The following is a 23,480-nucleotide window of genomic DNA, read 5'->3' as shown; positions in this document are numbered from 1 at the left end:
AATCTATTTTTTCCTTAGTACTTCTAGCACTGCCTCACTTTTTCAGACAGTTTTACAGTGGAATACTAGCTACCTTCATTTTCTATAGCCGTAACAGCTTAAAACCTTATCCTAAAACATGACAGACGTGTCTGAACACTCTTCATGGTTTTACTCTTACATTATTTTAAATTCTGATTCTAAACACAAAACACATTTTACATGTGAACATAGTCAAAGATCTCAAATGTAGTTTTATACTGATAATGTTTTACAGAGTTTAGAAATTAGGACTGTAAAACAAACTGTTTTCAAGTGGAAACAGAAAGTTGTAGCTTTTCCATTACTAATAAAAGAAAATCATGCCCACGTTTAAAATGACAATTGCAGGAAAGAGAATAGCAAAATGAGACAAATAGGGGGTGGGGTATAGGACAAAAACTGTAGTAAAAGAGAAAGCAGAAACATTCCATCACATGGTGAAACAGACACATTTTTGAGGGTGGAAAACAGTCAGAGGAACAATGACTTTGCTATCCATCACGGCTCCCAGAAAACAAACAGAAGCATGAAAAAGGCACCAAAATACACACTAGTCCCTACACACACCAGAACACTCAAAAATTAAAAGCAGCAGCTGAGAGAAATCAACATGTAACCAATAATCAACATGTAACCATGTAATCAATAAACAGCCAGAAAGGGACTGTAGAAGATAGAAACTGCATTTCAATCCCACTCTTTCTTCCCATTTGAAAATAAGACTTGTTCTTTTCCTGACCACTCATCAAATTTTCAAACAACATATATATAAAAAGGAAAGAAAATGTGAGGCCTTGGCACTCCAAAATGAAAACAGCAGATTAAAGGCAATGGCACATCCATAAACAGATAATTATCCACTAGTAATTAGAGACCTACCATAAGAAAATATCACAGAATGTTAGTTTACATAAAGATATTAAAGTACTATATGCACATGCATATTTCAGGTAAACTACCATAAAGTCAAGAATACAAACCTTCAATAGCAAGACCACTGTTTTTGCCTCTAGAGGGCGAACTTGGTCTTCTGAAAAACTCTAGACAAGAGAGGTTACTTTTAGACTTTACAAAAAAAAAACCGAGTTAAAATTTAAGACGTCCAGATAGCAAAGATTCCCAAACTTTATTGGATTAACAGCAACCTTAGTGCCTCAGTAATTATTATTGGCACCCCCTAAACCAACAGAAATACCCAGTTATTCTGTTTAATGAGCAGTATGTCCCAGTACTTAGTAGCCATTTGAAAAAATACACATAAATTAAAAGAAAGCTTTATTGCATTCTTAAATAACCACAATTAATTACTAATTGGGGCATGTGTGCCTTTTGTGCAGCGTACAATTTCACAAATCTTGAAATAAGACTGGACACCATCACCTTCATTTCCTGTTCCACACTGATTTTTGCACAATATCTGATTTTTACCACAGCAAACTCAGAAAAACCAGATTCACAAAGACACAATGTCACAGAAAGTAATGTATTTCCATTTTATGTTAAAACTGTGTACTACCTCAAGCTCTCAGGCAGCACCATATCCAACAAACGGTGGAAGAGTATTACTGAGTTTGCCATAGTTCCCATCAGCATTAGCCACTGCAGCACATGGGGGACCCTCGGCACACAGCTTTGGAATCATAGCACTTTAGTGTTAAGTCTGAGCAGCATATAAACTAGTCAATATTTTAATTACTTGAAAATGAAATTAACTATAACAAATGCTATTAAAGATATAAAAATTATGTTCTTATTTACTTGGGAAACCAGTTTTTCCTTTCAGCAATAAAAAGAACACTATTAAATCCTTATAGGAAAATATTTTCCCAATTTAAATGACGATTATTGTTTTCATGGTGATTATTTTTATAAATGCTGGATGTGCTAAATTTGATAAACTATAATTGGAAGGAGATAAATAAGACATTTATCATTCTATCTCCTTCTGAGGAGTAACTTCTCTGAACTTAAAAATGCCACAAACTGATAAAGGAGTCTCACTGTTGTCCAGTCTCACGGATCTCCTATTACTGAGAAGCACAAGCTAAGAAGTCAAATAACACATGAAATTCTTAAGAACTCAAGAATATGGATATTAAGAGAGGTAACAGAAGAACTGGCTCCTAAATTACTGGAAATAGAATATATACCCACCCATCTCACAAAGTCCTTGGTAGAAAATCAGAAAATGACCAAGGAAATTTTCAACCTCAAAATATATCAGTTCACAACTACCCATCATACATAAAAGCTGTGCCACTGCAAATGCTACCATGTTCAATTAGAAGTCACTGAGAAAATTTTAAAAAAGAAAGAAAAAAGAAGACACTATCCAAGGAATAACTAGGAAAGAAAATCAGTGTTCTGCTACTATCAATAATTTTCACAACCATAAAATATAATTGAAAATATACGTCATGCTTTAAAAAAAAACTTAAGATTACTACAAATATCTATAGTCACAAAATTTTGTATGTTAAAAAAAATCAATGAAAGTAGAATATGGTTATCTAGAAGAGAATCTTTGGAAAGCAAGACAAACCACATGGCTATATTAGTACTTACCTGCTGAATGATTTTGGAAGTTTTCTGAAGATTCTCTCTGGGAGGGACTTTACCAAATAATTTCCAGCCAGGAGCACTATGTACAACTGATTTGAGTTCTTTTGTCCTTTTTGGGAAAAGGTTTCTGAAACACAGAAAAGTTACATGAATTGTGCTTCTGGTAACCAGGGAACTACTTGAAAAATGGTAGATGTAAATAAAATGTAAACATTTGCTTTGAACTAGCTACAAAGTGTACTAGAATTGACTATACATGTATTATACTTGACAGTAAAAGCCAAAAATCTGAGAACAAAAAAGTTAAAGAGAACTTGTATAAAATAGGTAAAGGATTAAGCCATACAATTTTTGTGGGAAAATACTACTTAATTATTCTCTGTAACAATTTGTTAGTGTTTGAAATAAAAGAGTATCTATTGAGCCTATTCCTATAATATATGTATATGCAAACTGTTTTTCCTAAGCAAGTATGCACAAGAAAAGCTTACTGTGAAAGGGCCAACATGTAACCTAGTAAGAAAGTTATTTCTCATTGACAGTCTAAACAAAAATCTGCATAAGGAACAAGGATTTTACTTATAATCACCATGCCCTTACCAACCAAATTAAGTATATATTGTACATGTAAACAGGAGTGATATTCAAAATATGTATACATCAATATGGCATGCCAGGGTACCACAGACTAATCAGAAAGGTACAATGAATCCAACTGAATATAAACACTTCATATAAGCTGTGATATAAATATTCACTAAGAAAATTTAAAATTTTTACATACAAACAGTCACAAAGTATTTGAAATCTCAAATAACTTGGTTTATCTATACTCAAAATACATACATACATCTGTTCTTAAAAGTACATTATTGTGATAAGAATGGGATAAATTTTTAATGCATAATGTTAAGGCTATTCTTCGAGTTTAGAAAGATATCAACGGACTCCTACAAAATATGGATTAATCAATAATAAAGAAATACTTTCATTTTCCTGATTGTACAGTGGAAGTGAATTGATAACTTTTGATGACAATTTAGACTAATTCCTACTTAGGATACTCTAAAAGTTTCATCTGAGACCATATATAGTTTACTCAGTTTCCTATTTCATAAAATATCTACGTTTTCAATAATGATTACATGAAGGACTGGTATATTTACAATACAGTTTCCTGCCTCAAAGGATGGCCTATTAATTTAAATACTATTTTATACCTTGTGTGCTGCTCATCAATTTATTGCCTCATAGCTCCATTATGAACCCTGCAGTATACGCTCTGTGACAACATGGAATTCCTTTGAGGATTTCTCCTTTTAAAATAAACATGAAGCTGTTACACTTTCTCAGTAGAGAGCACTGAAGGGACACAGCAGGAGAAAGGGGCTCTGGTCTCCTGTGGTTTCCAGCTGAAGCAGAGTGGGTCAGTGGTTTGGTGTGAGGATATCCAGTAGAATTCTGCTCAGTCATGTGCCCAAGTCCCTCAGCAAACTTGCAGCCTCAGCAACTCAACTGGCAGATGGCTTTCCTGTAGTCCTCTTAACATGTAAACTGGCACCCCAAAGGCTTCCTGCCAGCACTGATGCACTAATTCTCTCTGTAAGCCCCACACAGCTCACTTGTACTCCCCAGAAAGTTCTCATCAAGCTATGCTTCCCCCACAAGCCTCCATGTGGCCTGCCTACACACCTTCCAACCAAGGTTTCCCATCCAACCATGTTAAACACAGGGGAAGGACCTTTGACACCAAGGTTTATACAAAGAATTCTTGCATGAGACATCAAAAGCATGATCTATAAAAGAAACACTGATGAACCAAGCTTAAATTGAAACACTTGCACTTCAAAAGACATCACCGATGCAAAATGAAGTAGAAGGATCTAGAAATCAGTGTCTCCACCAAAGTAAAATTTGAGCCAGAAAGAGCAATTGGAATCAATCATTTTAGAATTTCAGAACCTTATCAGAAATTTATAACCACCAAGGGAGTGCATGAAAGGAGAGGCTGCTGACCTTCCTTAAGTGAAGAGCATGGGTGAACCAACTACCATCAACTGTTCCTCAGCCCTTCCCTCCTGCAGCAGTGGAGACAGCAGCTTGCTGGCTCCAGGAGGAATAGTTTCTAGAACAGGCAGCAGCAGCAGCTTCCATTGGTGGTATCTATTAGAACATTAAAAAAGGGTACATTTTTTGACCCAGATATTTAAGGAAATCTTAGTCAGGCCACCAGCTAACTGCAGGAAATAACAGAACAGAAACTTGTGACCACACACAAAAAGGATTACACACTTTGCAAAAACAGTTTGGAAATAACACAAACAGATGGCTCTAGCCTTCAATGAACAAAAATCTGCAGTCACTGAGAACTGAGAAAACAGATTTATGCGGTTTCAACATAATAATGCTCAGAATGTCCAGGTCTCAACAAGAAAAGAATTATAATACATATAAAGACACAGCAAAGTATAGACCAGTCACAGGAGAAAGAATTTGGCAAAAACTATTCCTAAGGAAGTTGAGACAATGAGATTACTAGTCAAACATGTTACATTAACTGTCATAAATATACCCAATGAGCTAACCAAAACTATGAACAAAGAATTAAAGGAAATCAAGCAAGGAACAAAGTGAGAATATCATTAGAGACATTATATATAGGAACCAAACAAATTCTGGAACTGAAAAGTAGAATAAAATTTAAAATTCACTAAAATAGTTCAACATCAGATTACAGCAAGCAGAAGAAAATATCAGCATATAACATGACAATAAGACAGTTGAACTTATTCAGTCTCAAGAGCACAAAGAAAAAAGAATGAATAAAAATGAGCAGAGCCTGAGAAATTTGTACAACCCTATGGCATATACTAGCATATATACTATAAAAGTTCCAGAATCAGAAGAGGAAAAAAAAAGGGAGGTGGCAGAAACAATTTTGAAGAATGGCTAAAAATTTTTCAAATATGATGGAAGACACAAACCTACACATCCAAGAAGCTCAACAAACTCCAAGCAAAATAAATTCAAGGAGATATACACAAAGATACATTATAGTCAAACTGTCAAAAGACAAAGAGAGAATTTTGCAAACATCAAGAGAGAAGCAACTATCACAAACAATCTATCTTCATAAGATTAACACCTGATTTCTCATATGACATCTTGTAGGCCATAAAGTGTCAGGCTGACATAATTTAAAGTTCTAGGGGAAAAAAAAAAACTATCAACTGAGAATTCTATATGCAGCAAAAATCTATCCTTCAACAATATAGGAAAAATGAAGATATTTCTAGATAAACAAGTTAAGCGTGCTCATTCCTAACAGATATGCCCTACAAGAAATGTCAAGAATTCTTCAGAATGAAGTGAAAAGTAGCTTAAAACCATGAGAAAACACTGGTAAAATTATTTACACAGGTAAATGTCAAAGCCAGTATTATTGTACTTTTCTGTTTATAACTCCACATTTTTCCTATGTGATTTAAAAGGTAAATGCATAAAATAATATTTACAAATTTATGTTATTGGGCATACAACATACAAACATGTAATCTCTGACAATAACAATATAAATGAGGAGGTACAGAAATGTATATAGTTAGCACAGTATTAGTACACTAATGAAACTGGTTTATATGCTAATGAAATTAATTCGGTATAATTCAAACCAAGTTGCTTTAAGTTTATGATGTCAATTGTAATCCCCAAAGTTACCACTAGAAAATAACTTTAAAATATACATAAGAGAATCAAAATGGTACACTAAAAATTCAACTAAATACAAAAAGTAGTAAGGAGGAACTGAGGAACAAAAAATATATATAAGACATACAGAAAATAAACAGCTAAATGACAGAAATCCTTACTCATCAACAACGAATTTAAATATAAGTTGATTAAACTTTTATTAAAAGGAGAGTGACTGGCAGACTGGATTAAAAATACTATGTATGTTGTCTACCTGGGTGGCACAGTGGTGAAGAACCCGCCTGCCAATGCGGGAGATGGAAGAGACAGGGTTTGATCCCTGGGTTGGGAAGATCCACAGAAGGAGGGCACGGCGACCCACTCCAGTATTCTTATCTGGAGTATCCCATGGACAGAGAAGCCTGGTAGGCTACAGTTCATTCGGTCACAAAAAGTCAGACACAACTGAAGTGACTTAGCAGCAGGCACATGTTGTCTATAAAATATTCACTTTAGATAAAAAGATACAAAGAGGTTAAAAGTAAAAAGATGGAAAATTATATTGAAAGCAAATAGTAACCAAAAGAGAATGCCAGTGATTATATTATTGTCACATAAAATAGATGTTAAGTCAAAAAGGTTACAAGAAGCAAAAGAGAACATTATGTGTTGGGGCAAAGTTTAATCCAGCAAGAAGATATAACTACTATAAACATTTTTGTTGTTGTTAAGTAGCTAAGTTGTACCCAACCCTTTGGCGACCCCACAGACTATATAACGCACCAGGCTCCTCTGTCCATGAGATTTCCCAGGCAAGAATATTGAATGGGTTGCCATTTCCTTCTCCAGGGGATCTTCCCAACACTGGGATCAAACCTCCATCTCTTGCATTAGCAGGTGAATTCTTTTACCACTGAGTCACCAGGGAAGCCCAATTATAAACATACATACACCTAACAACGGAAGAAAAATACATGAAGAAAAACTGACAATACTGAAGGAATAGGCAGTTCTACAATAACTGGAGACTTCAGTACCATAGTTTTAATTAAAAAAAAAAAAACAATCAGGTCAGAAAGGAAATCGAAGACTTAAACATTAAGTAAGTTAGACCTAATAGGCATATGCAGAGCATCCCACTCAACAACAGTAAGATACACATTCTTAAGGATACATGGAATATTTTCCAGAAGGAACAATATGTTAATGCATAAATGCTTTAATAAGTTTTAAAAGATTAGAAACACACAAAGTATCTTTTCCAACCAGAATAAAATGAAATTATAAATCAGTAACAGGAAGAGGAACTTCTCTAGTGGTACAGTGGTTAAGAATCCATCTTGCAATGCAAGGGACACAGGTTCAATCCCTGGTTGGGAAACTAAGATCCCACATGCCATGGAGCAACTGAGCCTGAGCACCACATAACTGAGCCCTCGTGCTCTGGAGCCACTGTGCCACAACTAGAGAGTCTGTGTGCCCCAATGAAAGATCTCACATGGCACAATGGAGATCCTGTGTGCCGCAGCTGAGACCCAATGCCCACCAAATAAATAAATAAATAAATGTGTCAAAGATATATATATATATATAAATATAAAGAAGAAAACTGGAAAATTCACAAATACATGGAAACTAAACAACACAGTCTTAATAACCAATAAGTGAATAACCAACTTAATAACCAATAAGTGAATAAATTAGTCAAGAAATTATAAATTAGAAAACACTTAAGATGAACTGAAACAGAAATAGAGCATATCAAAACTTATGGTATACAACAAAGGCAATACTAAGAGGAAAGTTTATAGCTGTAAACACCTATACTTAAAAAGAACCATACCTCATATCAATAATATAACTGCACACCTGAAAAAAAAAAAAACTAGAAAAAGAAGAGCAAACTAAACCCAAAGCTAGCAGAAGGAAGAAAATAGTAAGGATTAGAGTGGATAAAATGAAAAAGAGAATTGAAAAACAATAGAAAAAAATTTTAAGCAAATTTTGTGGAAAGATCAACAAAGTTGACAATTTCCTAGCTAGACTAAGAAAAAAGGAGAAGAGTAAAATTACGAAAAGCAGAAATGAAAGGGGGATATTACTACCAATAAGGGGGATATATGAATACTACGAACAACTGTTCACAAACAAATCAAATAAATGAAATGGAAAAATTCCTAGAAATACACACACTACCAAAACTGACTCAAGAAACAGAAAATCTGTTGAGGCAATTGACTCAATAGTCAAAAACCTAACAAAGAAGAGCTGAAGAACAGATGGCTTCACTGGTGAAAAATCTAACAAATATTTAAAGAAGAATACCAATCTTTCTCAAATTCTTCTAAAACAGTGAAGAGGCCCAGAGTTACTCAGTTTTCCTAGGTCTTTCCCATGTATACATATTATTAAATTTTTGCTTGATTTTCTGGAATCTAAAGCTAGAATAATATTTTATATTGGACGGGCAAAAACTAAGAAATATGATAATATCAAATGTAGAGGGAAAGGAACACTGAGGAATTTATGTTGGTGTAATCACTTGTTCCAGTTGCATACACTATACTACTGTTGAGCATTATACTTCTAGCTACATACTCCAGAGAACGTTACGGACATATGCACTAGAAGACATATAAAGAACATTCAAGGCAACATGTTCAAGAGAGCAAAAATCTTTTAACAATTCAAAGATCCACTGATAGAAGAATAGAAAACTTAAGTTATGCTAATTAGTAAATGCAATATTATTCCACTGTGAGAATGAACCAAACATACATTCATCAACATGGATGAATCTTAAAAATAACGAGTTTAAAAAGAAAGGCAAGGGGTGGGGCAAGATGCAGAGTTCACATAGTGTATCATTTTTATAAAGCTCAAAAACAATAAAAATAATAAAAAATTGGGCAAAAATAATTCCATAAAACATCAAGGAAATTCAGGATAGTTGCTACCTCTTAGGGGTGAGGAGGATAAAAAGACACTCATAAGGTAGTATATTTTCAATAGTAGTGTTGGTAATGTTCTGTTTCTGAGATTGGACAAAGGGTTTACCAATGTATACCAGGCATCATAATTCACATATCTGTTACATATGTATTTCTTTTGTATGGCTCAAAAAAAAAAAAAAAAACACTAGTTTTTATTAAGCTATATAAAACTAATGTACCAACTGGAACTCCCTTGTAACTAGAGAGCACTAATTAAACCAATTAAAAGATTTCATATTCTTAATGTATCACTAAGGAGCTATAAAGTTAGCCTTTGCCTATAGTTTTAGGCATCCACTTTTGTCACAAGCTTAGACATACTTCTTTGGGCCAAAGTTGATAAACATTTCGGACTGTAAGCATTCTGTAAGAGTCAATTTACATTCATATATAAATTTGTCTTCATCATACTGAGTTAGTTATTTAGTCAGAAGCCTTCACACTAACAATTAGCTCTTGCAGGTGCGGGGAGGGTGGAATCTACAATGAACAAGCAGTTTTGTTTGTTTTTCACAGCTATTGATACCATCAACTCCAATCACTGACAAGAACGAAATCTTTAATTACAACTTTAACAGTTTCAGATCTAAAAATCTATAAATTGCTTTTCTCCTCACAACAATGCACGAACAAGGCAGTGCCTGTAAAGTGAAAAACATAGCTTTTCATTCTCTAGAATTGCAGGGTTACATATATAATTAATTAAAGCACCATAAAGTAAAAGAACATAAGCATTATTTTTTCAAACTCAGTGAAGCACAGCTTCAAAGAATGTCACCTAGCTGAGAATGCAGACAGAGCAAAAGAATGAGAGGACCACAAATGTAAGATGTGATTATACCAGAGGACAGTGATAATGACAGATCAGAAAACTCATGTGCAGAGTTTTACAAGGAGTTTTTGGGAGTGCTTGTCTCTATAACCTTTAGCTACAATTAGATACTGTAATTACAACCAAACACATTCTCATGTGAAAAGCTAGAGGCTATACATATCGACACTGTCCATTAGATCTCTGTAAGTTACAGAACAGAACCCTTTACAAATCACAGACAAAATGTCAAATATACACAAAGTTTTGAATAAATATTGTTAGAAATTATTCTGAATCATTAAAAAATGTTATGCATGTGTATATATATATATATATATGTTTATGTGCAAAATTAATTTACAAGAATATTTTGAACTTCCAAAATTAAAGTCAAGGAATAATAATTTTTTAAATCAAACAACAGTTGGTCTTTCAATGGATGCAATTTCTGAAGAATCTTGCTATGACTGGCAGGTATACAAAGGGGAAAAAAAGCAAACAACAAATAGATAACTCCAACAATAAAAAGTCTGCTTATAATATGTATTATAGTACAATATTATAATAAGACCAGAATGAAGCTTAAATTTTCATTAAATCATAAAAACAAACCAAAACCAAGTATCTTATATTCACATATCCAGTAAAATTTGGCTACTCTAAGAGATTGTCATAAAATAAATATGAACCCACAGGTATCCAACTGCAAAGAAAGGACATCAGATAATGTTTCACAATAATTTCTTATGCCACTAATAACTTTTAGATTGGGTTTTCAGGTTATCCCTTGCCATGAAAAAACTATAACATAGCTAAATGGCATACATCTTCAATGAAATATAATTTTAAAATATTGTTACAAATATATAGAATGATATTAAAATGACATTACAGACTAAATGGGCTTCTACTTGCTAGCCTAGGAAGAAAAATACCAGTTTATCAAATCTTAAGGGGACAATACAATGAAAAGTTACAAAAATAGACAAAAACGTCCCATACTCTGTTGTTCTTCTCATGCGCATTCCTGTGCCACCCACCTGCCCCAATCCACCATCAGGAGACTGAGAAAGTGGAGGTCTCAATGCAAATAAACATGTGGGCAAAAGTTCCTCCTCACCAGTTTTGCAAACTAAAGACAAACTGTCTTTGTCTGTCTCTTCCCCTCGCCTTTTTCCCCCCTCCCAAGACATTCAAAGTTCTTAACTTTAAAGCAACAGTAAAGGTTTCTTAGCAGAACAAAACTGCTAAATGTGTTCAAGAACCCACACTTAAAAGGGGACAATTCTTTCACGCTGAATTGGAGGTAAAGCCTGACTGTATGAATGAGATTTACACATCAGTGTTGGAGGACAGAAGTCATTCATTTTGACTGCTTCCTGTTTCAGGAGAGTGGCAGGGCAGAGGGACATTCCTAGCATCTCTTTTCTCCCTTATGCATCTCCAACTGAGGAGATAAAATTTTGCTGACAGACATTGTTACCAAATGGCAGAGAAGATACTGTTTGCTCTATTTTTCTAATATGCAGGCTGTTTTCTCTGCACCCCTCTACCCCCATCTCTACAGGAAAGGCCTGGTGTGCTAGCCTTTCACAGTCACTGAACTGACTCAGTTCAGCTCCTTGTTCAGTCGTGTGTGACTCTTTGAGACCCCATGAATTGCAGCACGCCAGGCCTCCCAGTTCATCACCAACTCCTGGAGTTCACCTAAACTCATGTCCATCGAGTCGGTGACGCCATCCAGCCATCTCATCCTCCTGTCCTCTTGTCATCTCATGTCCTCCAGCCATCTCATCCTCTTGTCCCCTTCTCCTCCTGCCCCCAATCCCTCCCAGCATAAGGGTCTTTTCCAATGAGTCAACACTTCACATGAGGTGGCCAAAGTATTGGAGTTTCAGTTTTAGTGTCAGTCCCTACAATGAACACCCAGGACTGATCTCTTTCAGAATGGACTGGTTGGATCTCCTTGCAGTCCAAGGGACTCTCAAGAGTCTTCTCCAACAGTCAGTTCAGTCGTTCAGTCGTGTCCAACTCTTTGCAACCCCATGAATCTCAGAACACCAGGCCTCCCTGTCCATCACCAACTCCCGGAGTTCACCCAAACTCATGTCCATCGAGTCAGTGATGCCATCCAGCCATCTCATTCTCTGTCGTCCCCTTCTCCTCCTGCCCCCAATCCCTCCCAGCATCACAGTCTTTTCCAATGAGTCAGTTCTTCTCATGAGGTGGCCAAAGTACTGAAGTTTCAGCTTCAGCATCATTCCTTCCAAAGAAATCCCAGGGCTGATCTCCTTCACAATGGACTGGTTGGATCTCCTTGCAGTCCAAGGGACTCTCAAGAGTCTTCTCCAACACCACAGTTCAAAAGCATCAATTCTTTGGCGCTCAGCCTTCTTCACAGTCCAACTCTCACATCCATACATGACCACAGGAAAAACCATAGCCTTGACTAGATGGACTTTTGTTGACAAAGTAATGTCTCTGCTTTTCAATATGCTATCTAGGTTGGTCATAACTTTCCTTCCAAGGAGTAAGTGTCTTTTACTTTCATGGCTGCAGTCACCATCTGCAGTGATTTTGGAGCCCAAAAAAATAAAGTCTGACACTGTTTCCACTGTTTCCCCATCTATTTCCCATGAAGTGATGTGACCAGATGCCATGATCTTCGTTCTCTGAATGTTGAGCTTTAAGCCTATTTTTTCACTCTCCTCTTTCACTTTCATCAAGAGGCTTTATATTTCCTCTTCACTTTCTGCCCTAAGGGTGGTATCATCTGCATATCTGAGGTTATTGATATTTCTCCTGGCAATCCTGATTCCAGCTTGTGCTTCTTCCAGCCCAGCATTTCTCATGATGTACTCTGCATATACGTTAAATAAGCAGGGTGACAATATACAGCCTTGACGTACTCCTTTTCCTATTTGGAATCAGTCTGTTGTTCCATGCCCAGTTCTAACTGTTGCTCCCTGACCTGCATATAGGTTTCTCAAGAGGCAGGTCAGGTGGTCTGGTATTCCCATCTCTTTCAGAATTTTCTACAGTTTATTGTGATCCACACAGTCAAAGGCTTTGGCATAGTCAGTAAAGCAGAAATGGTTTTTTTTTTCTGAAACTCTCTTGCTTTTTCGATGATCCAGCGGATGTTGGCAATTTGATCTCTGGTTCCTCTGCCTTTATTAAAACCAGCTTGAACATCTGGAAGTTCACAGTTCATGTATTGCTGAAGCCTGGCTTGGAGAATTTTGAGCATTACTTTACTAGCATGGGAGATGAGTGCAATTGTGCAACAGTTTCAGCATTCTTTGGCATTGCCTTTCTTTGGGATTGGAATGAAAACTGACCTTTTCCAGTCCTGTGGCCACTGCTGAGTTTTCCAAATTTGCTGGCATATTGAGTGCAGCATTCTCACAGCATCATCTTTCAGGATTTGAAATAGCTCAACTGGAATTCCATCACCTCCACTAGCTTTGTTCGTAGTGATGCTTTCTAAGGCCCACTTGACTTCACATTCCAGGATGTCTGGCTCTAGGTCAGTGATCACACCATCGTGATTATCTGGGTCGTAAAGATCCTTTTTCTACAGTTCTTCTGTGTATTCTTGCCACCTCTTCTTAATATCTTCTGCTTCTGTTTGGTCCATACCATTTCTGTCCTTTATCGAGCCCATCTTTGCATGAAATGTTCCCTTGGTATCTCTAATTTTCTTGAAGAGATCTCTAGTCTTTCCCATTCTGTTGTTTTCCTCTATTTCTTTGCATTGATCTCTGAGGAAGGCTTTCTTATCTCTCCTTGCTATTCTTTGGAACTCTGCATTCAGATGCTTATATCTTTCCTTTGCTCCTTTGCTTTTCAGTTCCCTTCTTTCACAGCTATTTGTAACGCCTCCTCAGACAGCCATTTTGCTTTTTTGCATTTCTTTTTCTTGGGGATGGTCTTGATCCCTGTCTCCTGTAGTATGTCAGGAACCTCCGTCCATAGTTCATCAGGCCCTCTATCAGATCTAGTCCCTTAAATCTATTTCTCACTTCCACTGTATAATCATAAGGGATTTGATTTAGGTCATACCTGAATGGTCTAGTGGTTTTCCCTACTTTCTTCAATTTAAGTCTTAATTTGGCAATAAGGAGTTCATGATCTGAGCCACAGTCAGCTCCTGGTCTTGTTTTTGCTGACTGTATAGAGCGTCTCTGTCTTTGGCTAGCTGGATACATTTAGAGTTAGGAGGTACAAAGGTGTATCTTTCAACTCAGATTTTGTGAGTATTAAAGCTGATGTTTTGAGGTCCTATTTGTGTCCATGTCTTTCTCTCTTCTAGTAACAAACCCATATGGGCTGATAAAGAGCTGTTCTCCCTCAACTCCAACTGTCAAGTCTACAGGTTGGGTATCTTATTGCCTCAGATACACTGGAAACATTAAAACGATGTTTTCTAGTTTGGGCTTTTTCATGTTTGTTTTTCATTCTATGACACATTTTGTCAGTGTGTACAGCGAACAAGGAGTGGCAGTAGTAATTCATCTTTCCATTAAAATCACTCTCCACTCCAATCAACACTATGTTCACACACACAACAACCTACACACCAGAGACACAAACACACCGTCTTCTATTTTCTGCACCACTCACGTCCACTCTTCATAACAAAAAGAAACTGAGAAAATCTGGAGCAACAGTTAAGAAACAGCACTAACTCAAGAAATACCAGATCAATGTTTCTATATTGCCGAAAATGTAAAGAAAAAGAAAAGAGACACACCACCACCAACAACAAAATAACAGATGTGGGGATAAGAAGAGGAAGAAAATAAAAAAAGGCCAAGTTTTTCCTTTAAGTGGTTTTTATAATAAAGGTTGATGAATGGCTTTTACTTGTTAATACCTGTTAATACCTGCTTCACATATCTGTTTCATTTTTCTAAGATTTCGTCACTTCTTTTACCACCATAAAAGAGTTAAAGATGATATAAAAGAGATCACTTGCCTACTACTCCTTATTAAAGGATATATATAGCTAACCAAAAAGGGCCACAGCTTGTTCACACCATGTAAGTTCTCTGCTCATGATTTCTAAAGTAGAATCTCCAGTACCTGGGTCTTTAAGAATTGGCAAACCCACTTATATATCTGAGCAAAAACCATATAAATTCCATATTTTCTCAGACTATGGCGTCCGACAGTTACAGGAAAACTGTGACTACATAATCCTGAACCTTCTTACCACCAACAATATCATCAGCTCTAGTAAAACAACACTGTTTTTGCCTAATATTTACATACATATGACTTTTTAAAACTTTTTAGATTCATTAAATAAATTCTAATCATCATTTAAATGTAGTTGTACATTAAAAGGGGGCTAGAATACTTTTCAAAACAGGAAAAAATTCAACTTTAATCAAGAGAGAAAAATCAGCTTAAAAAACTGGAAATCATGACCTGATCTTCAAATTCTGTCTCAGCAGAAGTTGGACTTCTGACCACACAGCAACTTCCTGGACTTTGTACTTAAGTTTCCCTAAAGTATAATAGAAGGCCAAAAAGAAAACATTATCTAGTGAACATGGAATGCTACAGTTTGACTACATAATTAATTCAAAGAATTATAAGTACTGTCTCTTTAAAACACAGTTCTTTGGCTACCCTTGAGTATTTTGGATTAAAGATCTGGCATGAAGATTACTTACATTCTTTCCAAACCTCAATCATTTTTCACTTGAAAAACACTTTCAGCTGACTAGATGCAAAAAAAAGTTTGCTGTTTTTTTTTTTTTTTTGCAAAATAACTTAGGCTTTTTTGAATTCCAAGAATTTTCTTTTAGGCCCGTTTCTGGATCTTGTCTTTGTCATTATTACAAATCCTAAAAATCAAAAAATAATAGAGAATTTTACTTAATACCCACTGTTTAACTAATCTAAATACTGCCACAGATCAGGACTATCAGAAAAGTACAAGTTTAAAACTAAAATTTAAAAAAAATAAATAACAACAAAAAAAAGAAAAGTACAGAATTAAGCATCATTTATTCTTTGTAAAAAAACAGAAACAGAATTTCAATGCTGAAAGTAAAGGTTGTAATTCTTTTTTTACAGTATTTCAGAGCTGTTAGGGACCTCAGCCAGAAACCAGATTAAAGGTTCTTAATCAAGAATCAGTGCACCTACATGAACAGACTAGAGGAGGTCCATGAGCCTCCTCAAGCTCTATGTACAATTTAAAGTAAATGATGTATTCACAAACATTCTTCTTGGGCAGCTATCTATAGCTTTCATCAAATGTTCCAAGTATTCAATGTGTCACCCGACCACCCCCAAGAAAGGTTCACGAGCCACTTCCCAAGGTCACATAAATAGTAAATGTTGGAGCCAGATCTCTCACACAATTCCTCTTTTTTCTAATCACACTCATCTTGTTCACATCCTCCATAGAACAATCACAACATAACAGCTTCCAACTATGCCTGTTCCCTTTCATCCTACACATTGCCAAAATGCTTCCTGATATTCATTTAAACAATACAAACACATACATTATTTTCTTCTTTCTCCTGTTTTCATGTCAGCAAGTCATCTTATGGTATGTGTTATTTCTTTTAGTAAATAAGTTTCAGGCAATATCTTACTGACAGAGATCTTTTTATTCTTCTACTTCCCTGAGAGCTCAGTTGGTAAACAATCCTCCTGCAATGCAGGAGACCTCACTTAGATTCCTTGGTTGGGAAGATTCCCTGGAAAAAGAATAGGCTACCCACCCTAGTAATCTTGGGCTTCCCTTCTGACTCAGCTGGTAAAGAATCCACCTGCAATGCGGAGACCTGGGTTTGATCCCTGGGTTGGGAAGATCCCCTGGAGACGGGAAAGGCTACCCACTCCAGTATTCTGGCCTGGAGGATTCCATGGACTGTATAGCCCATGGGGTCGCAAAGAGTAGAACACGGCTGACCAACTTTCACTTTGCAGGGAGAAAACACAATTGAATACAACTAAGGAAGGGAAAAATAATTATAAAAATATCCTTGCTTTTGTGCTACATACTACACATCATGTATCAAAGTTTCATGAAGAGAAATTGTTGCGTTAAGCCCAGTGTAGTACCTAAGACATTCAGAGAAAAGATAGAAACCACTAGAAGAAAAGAGGAAGGATACAGGAAAGAACTTTTAGGAGAAGAACATGAGCAGTAACAAGGAACAACATAAGTAAAATATGAGCAAAAACATTTCAGTCATCAGGAGGTAAGATATCTTTTAACCTCTAAGAGAAATTTGGGGGGACTTCCCTGGTGGTCCAGTGGTTAGGATTCTACACTCTCACTGTCAGGGTCCCAGATTCAATCTCTGCTGGAAGAATAAGATCCCACAAGTCACACAGCTTAGCCAAAGGGAAAACAGAGAAAGTTGGGAGAGAAAGGCAAGATAAAGACTGAATAAAACTAACCACATGTGAATACTTATCCATTAATGTCTCTTACATAAATAAAACTATGCTAGTGTTGTTTACCATAAAAGTAAAATATCTTTTCATGTACTAATATTTAATCTTCATGATCAGTACACAGTTATGGTGATTATAGCACAACTGTGAACTGAGTAAATATCACTGAGCTGGGTACACTTTGAATGGATGAGCTGTATGGCATGTGAATTATATCTCAATAAAACTATTATATTAAAAAAATATATCAAAAGTGACAACAGGTAAAAAGACAATAAGACCAAGTGGGATGTATTCCAAGAATGCAACACTCATTCAGTAGTCAATAGTCAATCAATGTAATTCACCATCTTAACAATCAATGGCACCCCACTCCAGTACTCTTGCCTGGAAAATCCCATGGACAGAGGAGCCCGGTAGGCTGCAGTCCATGGGGCCGCTAAGAGTCGGACAGGACTGAGCGACTTTACTTTCACTTTTCACTTTCATGCATTGGAGAAGGAAATGGCAACCCACTCCAGTGTTCTTGCCTGGAGAATCCCAGGGATGGGGCAGCCTGGTGGGCTGCCATCTATGGGGTCACACAGAGTCGGACACAACTGAGGTGACTTAGCAGCAGCACCGACAATCTAAAGAAGAAAAAACATGATCCATATCAATTTATGCATTTGAAAATATCCTGAATCTAGTCTTGATTTTAAAAAATAAACAGAAAACTATGAATAAAATAGAAGTTACCTAGCATGGTTAAAAGCATCTGTAAAAATAACGTACAGCTAACATCACACTCCTCATCATGGATCACAGGCTTGTCTTAGAGAAGGGGCTTTATAACTCAGTGAAGCTGTAAGCCATATCATGCAGGGCTACCCAAAATTGACAGGTCACAGAGGAGAGTTCTGACAAAATGTGGTCCATTGGAGAAGGATATGGCAAACCACTCCAGTATTCTTGCTCTAAGAACCCTATGAGCCGTATGAAAAGGCAAAAATATATGACACCAGAAGATGAGCCCCCAGGTTGGAAGGTGTCCAATATGATACTGGGGAAGAGCACAGGGCAATTACTAACAGCTCCAGAAAGAATGAAACTGCTGAGCCAAACGACGCTCAGCTGTGGATGTGTCTGGTGATGAAAGTAAAGTTCGATGATGTAAAGAACTATACTGCATAGGAACCTGGAATGTTAGGTCCATGAATCAAGATAAATAAGACATGGTCAATCCGGAGATAGCAAGAATAAACATCTACATCTTGGGAATCAGTGAATTATAATGAACAGGAATGGGCAAATTTAATTCAGATGACCATTATATCTACTGCTGTGGCAAGAATCCCTTAGAAGAAATGGTGTAGCCCTCATAGTTAACGAAACAGTCCAAAATGCAGTACTTGGGTACAATCTCAAAAATGACAAAATGATCTCAAGTTCATTTCCAAGGTAAACCATTCAACATCACAATAATCCAAGTCTATGTCCTAATTTCTGATGCCGAAGAAACTGAAGTTGACCAGTTCTATGAAGACCTACAAGACTTTCTAGAACTAACACCAAAAAAAGACATACTTTTCATCACTGCTGCTGCTGCTGCTGCTGAGTCGCTTCAGTCATGTCCGACTCTGTGCGACCCCAGAGATGGCAGCCCACCAGGCTCCCCTGTCCCTGGGATTCTCCAGGCAAGAACACTGGAGTGGGTTGCCATTTCCTTCTCCAATGCATGAATGTGAAAAGTGAAAGTTAAGTCGCTCAGTCATGTCCAACTCCTAGCGACCCCATGGACTGCAGCCTACCAGGCTCCTCCGTCCATGGGATTTGCCAGGCAAGAGTACTGGAGTGGGTACTTTTCATCACAGGGACTGAAATGCAAAAGTAGGAAGTCAAGAGATTCCTAGAGTAACAGACAAGTTTGGCCTTGGAGTACAAAATAAAGCAGGGCACAGGCTAACAGAGTTTTGTCAAGAAAACACATTGGTCCAAGGAAACATCCTTTCCCAACAACACAAGAGATGACTCTACAGATGGTTGGGCATCACCAAATGGTCAATACCGAAATCAGATTGATTATATTCTTTGCAGCCAAAGATGGAGAAGCTCTATATAGTCAGCAAAAACAAGACCTGGAGCTGACTGTGGCTCAGATCATCAGCTCCTTATAGCAAAATTCAGGCTTAAATTGAAAAAAGTAGGGAACACCACTAGGTGATTTGGGTATGACCTAAATCAAATTCCTTATGATTACACAGTGGAGGTAATAAATAGATTTAAGGGATGAGATCTGGTAGACAGTGTGTGAAGAACTGTGGGTAGAGGTTCCCAACACTGTACAGGAGGCAGTGACCAAAACTATCTCAAAAAAAAAAAAAAAAAAGGAAATACAAGATGGTAAACCTCCTGGTTTACCTCCTCCTGGTCTGAGGAGGCTTTATAAATAGCTGAGGAAAGAAGAGAAGTGAAAGACAAGGAAGAAAGGGAAAGATACACCCAACTAAATGTAGAGTTCCAGAGAATAGCCAGGAGAGATAAGAAGGCCTTCTTCAATGAACAATGCAAAGATGTAGAGGAAAACAACAGAATGGGAAAGACTAGGGATCTTTTCAAGAAAACTGGAGATAGCACGGGAACATTTCATGCAAGAACAGGCACAATAAAGGACAGAAACAGTAAGGACCTAACAGAGGCAGAAGAAATCAAGGAGAAGTCGAAAAAGGTCTTAATGATTGGGGTAACCAGAATGGTGTGGTCACTCACCTAGAGCCAGACATCCTAGAGTGTGAAGTCAATACTTTGGAAGCATTGCTACGAACAAAGCTAGTGGAGCTGATGCAATTCCAGGTGAACTATTTAGAATCCTAAAAGATGATGCTGTTAAAAGTGTTTCACTCAATACGTCAGCAAATTTGGAAAATTCAGCAGTGGCCACAAATTGGAAAAGGTCAGTTTTCATTCCAATTCCAAAGAAGGGCAATGCCAAAGAATGTTCAAACCACCACAGAATTGCACTCATTTCACATGCTAGTAAAGTTATTCTCAAAATCCTTCAAGCTAGGCTTTAGCAGTATCCGAACTGAGAACTTTCTGATGTACAAGCTGGATTTAGAAAAGGCAGAGGAACCAGAGATGAAATTGCCAACATTCACTGGATCACAGAAAGCAAGGGAATTCCAGAAAAACATCTACTTCTGCTTCACTGACTACAAGAAAACCTTGACTATGGATCACAACAAACTGGAAAATTTTTGAAGAGATGGGAATAACAAATCACCCTACGTGTCTTCTGAGAAACCTGTATGCGGGTCAAGAAGCAACAGTTAGAACCAGACACAGAACAACTGACAGGTTTGAAATTGGGAAAGGTGTACGAAAAGGCTGTATATTGTCACCCTGCTTATTTAACTTCTACCCAGAGTACATCATGCAAAATGCCAGGCTGGATGAATCACCAGCTGGAATCAAGACTGCCAGGAAAAATATCAACAACCTCATACATGCAGATGATACCACTCTAATGACAGAAAGTGAAGAGGAACTAAAGAGCCTCTTGAGGGTGAAGCAGGAGAGTGGAGAGCCTGAAACTCTGGCATCTGGCATCTGGTCCCATCACTTCATGGCAAATAGATGGGGAAAAAGTCGAATCAGTGACAGATTTTATTTTCTTGGGCTCCAAAATCACTGCAGATGGTGACTGCAGCCATGAGATTAAAAGACGCTTGCTTCTTATAAGGAAAACTATGACAAACCTATACAATATATTAAAAAGCAAAGACATCACTTTGTTGACAAAGGTCTGTATAGTCAAAGCAATGATTTTCACATAGTCATGTACAGATGTGAGAGTTGGACAATAAAAAAAGGCTGAGTGCCCAAGAATTGATGCTTTCCAACTGTGGTGCTAGAGAAGACTTTTGAGAGTTCCTTGGACTGCAAAGAGATGAAACCATCAATCCTAATGGAAATCAACCCTCAATACTCATTGGAAGGATTGACACTGACAGAAGATCCAATACTTTGGGCACCGGATGGCAAGAGCCAACTCGGAAAAGACCCTGATGCTAGGAAAGACTGAAGGCAAAAGGAAAAGAGGATGGCAGAGGATGAGATGGGTAGCATCACCAACTCAGTGGGCACATGCTGTGCCTGTGCTCAGTCTCTTCAGTCATGCCCGACTCTTTGCACCCTATGCACTGCAGCTTGCCAGGCTCCTCTGTCCATGAGATTCTCCAGGGAAGAATACTAGAGTGGGTTGCCATGCCCTCCTCCAAGGAATCTTGCCAACTCAGGGGTTGAACTCACAACTCCAGCATGTCCTGTGTTGCAGACAGATGAATTTGAGCAAACTCAGGGAGAAAGTGAAGGACAGGGAAACCTAGCATACTGCAGTCCATGGGCTGCAGAGTCAGACATGACACAGCAACTGAACAACAACATCATCCTTCAATGTAAAAGACCAAATGTTTTGGAGATTGGTAACAAGGTAAGGTTATCTACTCCCATGACTCCCCTCAAAAAAAATGTAAAATCCTCGCCAGGACACTAAGGCAAGAAAAATAAGTGTCCCAGAAAAGCTTCTAGAGCTAGTAAGTTTACCAGGATTATAGGATAGAAAGCAAACAAAAATTAATCATATTTCTATATAGTACAGCAGTGAATATTTAGGAGCTGAAATGTTAAAAATACATAATCTATAATAGTTCAAGTCCATGAGGTTGTAAAGAGTCGGACACGACTGAGCGACTGAACTGAACTGATCATAGCTCAAAAATAAATATTTGACATAAATATAAGAAAAGATAGTGGAGGTGATGGAATTCCAGCTGAGCTATTTCAAGTCCTGAAAGATGATGTTGGAGTGCTTCACTCAATATGCCAGCAAATTTGGGAAACTTAGCAGTGGCCACAGGGCTAGAAAAGGTCAATTTTCATTACAATCCCAAAGAAAGGCAATGCCAAAGCATATTCAAACTACTACACAATTGCACTCATCTCACACGCTAGCAAAGTAATGCTCAAAATTCTCCAAGCCAGGCTTCAACAGTACGTGAACCAAGGACTTCCATATGTTCAAGCTGGATTTAGAAAAGGCAGAGGAACCAGAGATCAAATTGTCAACATCGGTTAGATCATCGAAAAAGCAAGATAGTTCCAGAAAAACATCTACTTCTGCTTTATTGACTACACGAAAGTCTTTGACTATGTGATCACAAAAAAACTGTTGAAAATTCTTAAAGAGATAGGAATACCAGACCACCTGACCTGCCTCTTGAGAAATCTGTATCCAGGTCAAGAAGCAGCAGTTAGAACTGGACATGGAACAACAGGCTGGTTCCAAATTGGGAAAGGAGTATGCCAAGGCTGTATATTGTCACCCTGCTTATTTAACTGATATGCAGAGTACATCATGCAAAATGCCAGGTTAGATGAAGCACAAGCTGGAATTAAGACTGCCAGGAAACATATCAATAACCTCAGATTTGCAATTGACTCCACTCTTACGGCAGAAAGTGAAGAGGAACTGAAAAGGCTCTTGATGAAAGTGAAAGAGGAGAGTGACAAAGCTAGTTTAAAACTCAACACTGAAAATACTAAGATCATGGCATCTGGTCCCATCACTTCATGGCAAATAGATGGGGAAAAATGGAAACAGTGGGAGACTTTATTTTGGGGGGCTCCAAAATCACTGCAGATGGTGACTGCAGCCATGAAATTAAAAGATGCTTGCTTCTTGGAAGAAAAGTTATGACCAACCTAGACAGCATATTAAAAAGCAGAGACATTACTTTATCAACAAAGGTCCATCTAGTCAAAGCTATGGCTTTTCCCGTAGTCATGTGTGGATGTGAGAGTTTAACCTTAAAGAAAGCTGAGCACTGAAGAAGTGATGCTTTTGAATTGTGGTGCTGGAGAAGACTCTTGAGAGTCCCTTGGACTGCAAGAAGATCAAACCAGTCAATCCTAAAGGAAATCAGTCCTGA

General features: G+C 37.4%; 1 protein-coding gene and 1 long non-coding RNA gene across 9 annotated transcripts in view; both read right to left on the bottom strand.

Annotated features, from left to right (window-relative positions):
• Positions 1–23,480, bottom strand: part of TBC1D12 (TBC1 domain family member 12) — a 119,272-nt gene that overhangs the window by 50,782 nt on the left and 45,010 nt on the right. For 4 of the 8 annotated variants that reach the window (XM_024985563.2, XM_005225492.5, XM_005225494.5 and 1 more), the window contains exons 2-3: positions 2,587–2,710; positions 1,002–1,061 (exon numbers count right to left, since the gene is read on the bottom strand). In XM_024985563.2, coding sequence (XP_024841331.1) covers positions 1,002–1,061; positions 2,587–2,710 — 184 coding nt within the window. The remainder of the gene's footprint in view (positions 1–1,001; positions 1,062–2,586; positions 2,711–23,480) is intronic. The other 4 variants (XM_024985564.2, NM_001206699.2, XM_059881816.1 and 1 more) reach the window with 1 other exon arrangement.
• Positions 4,910–23,480, bottom strand: part of LOC132343941 (uncharacterized) — a 40,615-nt gene continuing 22,044 nt past the window's right edge. Inside the window, exons 1-2 of the long non-coding RNA XR_009492966.1 lie at positions 15,765–23,480; positions 4,910–15,595 (exon numbers count right to left, since the gene is read on the bottom strand). The exon at positions 15,765–23,480 is cut by the window's right edge and continues 22,044 nt beyond it. This is a non-coding gene — a long non-coding RNA (uncharacterized lncRNA). The remainder of the gene's footprint in view (positions 15,596–15,764) is intronic.

The sequence above is a fragment of the Bos taurus genome, chromosome 26 (assembly GCF_002263795.3).
Source record: "Bos taurus isolate L1 Dominette 01449 registration number 42190680 breed Hereford chromosome 26, ARS-UCD2.0, whole genome shotgun sequence".
Classification (NCBI taxonomy): Eukaryota; Metazoa; Chordata; class Mammalia; order Artiodactyla; family Bovidae; genus Bos; species Bos taurus.
This window is presented reverse-complemented; position numbering and strand designations above follow the sequence as displayed.